The following is a 5458-nucleotide window of genomic DNA, read 5'->3' as shown; positions in this document are numbered from 1 at the left end:
GGGTGTATAGGGATTTGGAAGAATCCCGAATACTCATTGCACATACGCCAACCGGTGATCTTCCTTGTGGGTATTAACTTATTCTTTTCGTTTGTCACCACTGTGGTACCTCCTTTCTTAGGTACCACTTGAACGAGACTAACCCACAAAGAGTCCGATATGGGATATATGATTCCCGCATCAAGTAATTTCATAACCTCTCCCTTGACAACTTCTTGCATGTTGGGGTTTAATCTCCTTTGAGATTGGATTGTAGGTCTATGGTCCTCCTCTAGATGAATTCTATGTATATAAAAGTTGGGACTTATCCCCATAAGGTCATCTATACTATAACCTATAGCCTTTTCATATTGTTTTAACACATCAAGCAATTTTCCCAATTGGTTTTCATCAAGTCTATCATTAACAATTACGGGTTTGGTCTTTGATTCATCAAGGTAAGCATATTTCAAATTTGGAGGAAGGGGTTTTAAAGTAGGGGTTTGTACCTCACTTTCCTCCTTTGGAGGTTCATTGAGAATTTGCTTCATTTCAGTTAGACACTCCATTCTCATGGCATATTCAACTTGTTCCTCATTCTCATCGATCTCATCACACTCGAATTCCATGACGAATTCCTCTTGCTCTTGAGCTTGTAAGATGTCTTCTAGGATGAATTGCTCATTTTCAATAGGTTGGTATGCTTCCACAACGATGTTATGTACTAATTCGGATTGCTCATGAGTAAGTTCTTTGTTGGCTAGAGCGGCCTCAAAAAGATCTACCTCCAATTCCCAATACATATTTTTAGCCTCACTTGCTTCCAAGGCTTCCAATGCTTGCATGGGATCTTTGAAGAAAGGTATACTTAAGTGGTCCTCTACAAAACAATCTATAAGGTCCATCTTGCAAAATATCGAACAACTTGAAAATAGTTAGAACAAACCTTGAGGAGTTTTACTTCCCCAAGGCAAAGAAAGACACAACTAATAACAATTTAAGAAATACCAAATCAAGTTAACACCGTCCCCGGCAACGGTGCCATTTTTTGTCGGACTCACTTGGAGGTTTAGTTTTTGGTACTTGTCGTTAGGAGCACCTAGACCAAAACACAATTTATAACTCCACAAACAACTCTACAATTAGTAAAGAGGTAAGTAAAGGTCGGATCCCAAGGGACGGGAATTGAGATGAGATTTTCAATTGCAACTAGTGGTGTCTAAGGGTGTCACAATTTGGGGTTTGAAGTAGAAGATCACTAAACTAAATAGCAATGAAAGTAAACAAGCAAGATGATTAAAAAGGGATGTAAACAATTGATAAAAGGCACTAGGGTGTCATGGGGTCATAGGGGATTCATGGAAATTGATCATACAAACATATTCTCAAATTATAAGCAAACAATTATTGTTGTGATGGATTGAGTTGGTTTATATCTTACAATCCTAGGAAAGTTTGGGTCCCGGAGCCGAATCGATTAGATTGTACAACACCTACAAGTCGACTTAATCTTCCCTACTCAACTATATGCATGGTCTAATGAGACTCGAGTTGGTTTATGTCTTACAAGCCTCATTGAAAAGATAGGTGATGGGTAAAAAAATGCAAGGATTCATAGGCTCGCATTTCATCAAACATAACATGTGCATAAGTTGAGATCACAACAAGCAAGCAAATAAACTACGAAAACATATTAATTTAAGCATGAATCATCCCCCATGTTGGTTTCCCCTAATTACCCATTAACCCTAGCTAAGGAAACTACTCACTCATTATCAAGTTGAACATGCTAGCAAGGTTGTCAATCATACCAACAAAGTGAAACATGATGAATAAATGAAGATAATTAACAATAATTAAAAAGGGATTAAGAGAATTGTACCTACTAATGATTCCAATAATAAAGCAAAGAATAAAAGAAGTACTTGATGATTGATTGGAAGGTTGTCAATCTCCCAATAACAACCCAAATAATCTTCAATTACCCAAAATGAAAGATAAACCAAAGAGAGATTAAGGAAATGAAATTTGTATTAAAACTTGATTAAATGTTGATTACAAGATTAAAGAGAGATTTGATTGATATAAACTACACTAGAGATTGCTGAGAAGAACATCATAATCTAATTAGCCTAATGGGGTATTTATAGTGGGGATTAGTTACATAAATTAGGGTTTACTAAGGGCTTAAATGACGATTAAGTCCTTGAGGAATCGCCGGTCTCAATAGAGACTCCGGTCTCCTTTTCGCCGGTCTTAGAAAAATATGCGCATCCTTCATGAAACGCGTAGAAGTCGAAATGGCTGACACACAATCCGAGTGTCCGGGGCACGGGACGGGTGGATTGTGGGCGTTTTGGACGCGCAGATTCGAGGGGTGGACGGGCGGATTGTGGTGTTTCTGGACGGGCGTCCAGCTGGGGAAGACGCTCGGATTGCACCTCTTGGACGGGCGGATTGTGGGCAATCTGCTCGGATTGTCTTACAGCTTCTTCCTTTCTTCTTTTTTTCCTTTCCCTTCATAAAATCCTTGAGGATTTCCTCGGGGATACAAGGATCTTTTCTCATCATTGCCCATCTACTATAATATGTACAAAGGCCTTCTAATCTTGTCTTCTCTTTGATGCTTGGTCATTGAATTCAATCAATTTAGCTCTATTTTGCCATGAAAATGCAAGGTTTGCACTCCGTTCCTACCAAGGAAACAAAACCACAAAGAATATGCAAAACAAAGGACTAAAAACAATAAATGACCCAAATATGCACTAAAAAGCATGGGAACAAGGCTAATTCGGGGACTAAATATGCTCTAATTATGGTCACATCACTTGCTTAGACATATGGCCTGTCTGAAAGAAGCCCTTAACAGCCTTGCAGAAATCATTTTTTATGATATCCCAATTAGTTTTGAAAAATTGAGCTGAAAACCCATCTTGCCTAGGACTTTTGTTAGGAGCTATTAAGAAGAGAACACTCTTGATTTCTTTATCATCAATCTCCTTACATATCTCCTCACAGCCAAATTCAGGAAACCTAGGCCCTTCCAATGTGTCCATGAGAGAAGTACCCATAGGACTATGCTTCCCTAATAACCACTGGTAGTATTCAACAAAGGCCTGATTGACAGCAGACACCCCATCCCTGTCCATCCCTTGTCTATCCTTCAGCTTCCCAATAATACCTTGGTGCTTCCTAGAAGCAATTCTAGAGAAGTAATAACTAGTAGGGGCATCATTGAATTTGATACTCTGAACCTTAGCTCTTTGAAGTAGAGAGCTATGTTTAGCTTTCTTGAGAACCAGATAAGCATGTAATAAATCCCTCTCCTTAACAATTAAGTCAGGGTCCAAAGGATTACCCTGGAGACAGGGTTGACAATCATGCAGATGTTGTTGAGCTTCCCTTACTTTCTCAGAAATTCCAGAATAAGAATGCTTATGTAACACAATAAGCTTTTGCTTAACATGTTTTAATTTAGAGAACAAGCTATACATAGCATTCCCTCTGACAGGAATGTCCCAAGCTTCCCTCACCCTGATACCATACTCCTCATGAGCTTCCCAGCAATTCAAGTAGCTGAATCTTTTCCTTGGGGGGTGACATCAGTAACAGTGACCAAGAGAGGAGAGTGATCAGAGACCCCAGCTGGCAATATATGAACCTGAGTAGTAGGAAAATGAATCAGCCATAAGGGGTTAGAGAGCATATCTCTAACAGATGGTGGATTAGGACTAATCCTCTCCTCCATACTTCTCATAATATTCCAATCACCCATAAGAATCCAATTGGTAACCTTAGAAGCAACTCCTTTCAATTCCACCCATAATCTTTCTCTATGGTCAGCATCATTGCTACCATAAACAAAAGAAACATGAAATGTCTTATTTGAAGCATTATGTTGAAGCTCTAAATGAATGAGTTGATCATGGACATAAGAAGAAACCAAAGTGACTCTCCTAATGTCCAAAAACACCCAAATCCTACCATTGTAATGGTGGGAGTAATTATTTAAAACCAAATAAGAAGGAAAAAGCCTACTAATAGCAGCAAAATTATTTAGTTTAACCCTCGTTTCTAGCAAACCCAGAACCTCAACTTTATTATCCCTAAGATATCCCCTAACCTCCTGCTGCTTTATTGGGTCATTAAACCCTCTAATGTTCCATGAAGAAACTTTCATGGATTTGGATCTAGAGGCTCCTCTTCCAGAAGAACCACCTCAGTGTTAGTAACCAATATGGGTCCCTCCTCCTGCAAGATAGAATAAGAGTTCTGAACTGAAACACTATAATTAGGATTCACTTAGATTTCCCCATCTACAATTTCCTCTTCACCTCTATGCACATACCCACCCTCATCAGCTACTGTGTGGGATCCTGAGCCTGCTTCCTGACTAATAGAGGAAGAAAGAACCTCTGAGTTGGAAAGAGAAGAGCCTAGCCCAGGGCAAAAAAATACTTTACATTTAAAAATATAATGAAAAATACTTTCAATAGAGTATAATTTTCATTATATTTATTGAAATATTTTGATATGCATAGATGATTAAAGTGAGTCTCTCACAATACTTTACATTTACGTAAAAAATATTTTGTACAAATTATAAAACCTAGACCATTAAATCCATTAAGAAAAATATATTTGGAAGAGTCATTGTATTTATTACAAACAAAACTTAAAGCTAACTACTAAAAGATATGTTTTTATAGTGTGGAAATGAAAAAATTATATTGCAACAAATTAAATACACATGAGATTTTGAGAGAGTTTAAATAATGTGTTAACGAGTATGTACACAGTGATCACGAGTGCATTTGAATAATCAAAACAAAAGTAATGATTATTAAGTACAATAGTGTTATAAGAGCATTAGCAATAATAGTTCTTATTCTAGAAATTGTCACCAAGAACTCTATTTAAAAAGTTCATCTACTAAATCATAATGTTGGTTCTTAATTTTAAGAATTGAGTTCTAAAATAAGAACTAGGTTATGGAAATGTGATGACCAATAATCATAACATATAAAATGTGGAGTGTCTTTAAACATTGTTTATTTCCCAGAAAAAAAAACAGTTCTTCTATTGTAGAATAAAGTTCTTAAATATTGAAAATAGCGAAATATGATATGGCATGAGAAGAACTTTATATAGATTTCTTCTATTGCTATTGCTCTAAACGACATGAAAAAGTTAGAATATTACATTTTTCTTTAATAGTTTCAATTAAATATGTATACGTCATGTATAAAACGACATTGATTATGGCTAACTAGATATTACTTTCGGTTAAATATTTTAATTTATATGTTACTCCGTATTTTTAATTATTTTGAAGTTAAACCTCAAAATATAATATTTGAGAATGTTTAACTTATTTTATTTATAGGTAAAATCTTAAACATCATTATATATACTCCGTAGTTGTATCAAAAAAATGTGCAAATTTCTAATTGACATGTTTGACACATAGCACATGCAA

The 5458-nt window shown here is 36.2% G+C and overlaps 1 protein-coding gene across 1 annotated transcript; it reads right to left on the bottom strand.

Annotated features, from left to right (window-relative positions):
- Positions 1–2798: 2798 nt before the first annotated feature.
- Positions 2799–3473, bottom strand: LOC141655367 (uncharacterized). The gene has a single exon (XM_074462452.1). It carries the CDS (start codon positions 3471–3473, stop codon positions 2799–2801), a length of 675 nt encoding a protein of 224 aa, XP_074318553.1.
- Positions 3474–5458: the final 1985 nt, after the last annotated feature.

The sequence above is a fragment of the Silene latifolia genome, chromosome 5, assembly GCF_048544455.1.
Source record: "Silene latifolia isolate original U9 population chromosome 5, ASM4854445v1, whole genome shotgun sequence".
Lineage (NCBI taxonomy): Eukaryota > Viridiplantae > Streptophyta > Magnoliopsida > Caryophyllales > Caryophyllaceae > Silene > Silene latifolia.
The sequence above is the reverse complement of the archived record's forward strand: the minus strand, read 5'-3'. Positions and strand labels throughout refer to the sequence as shown.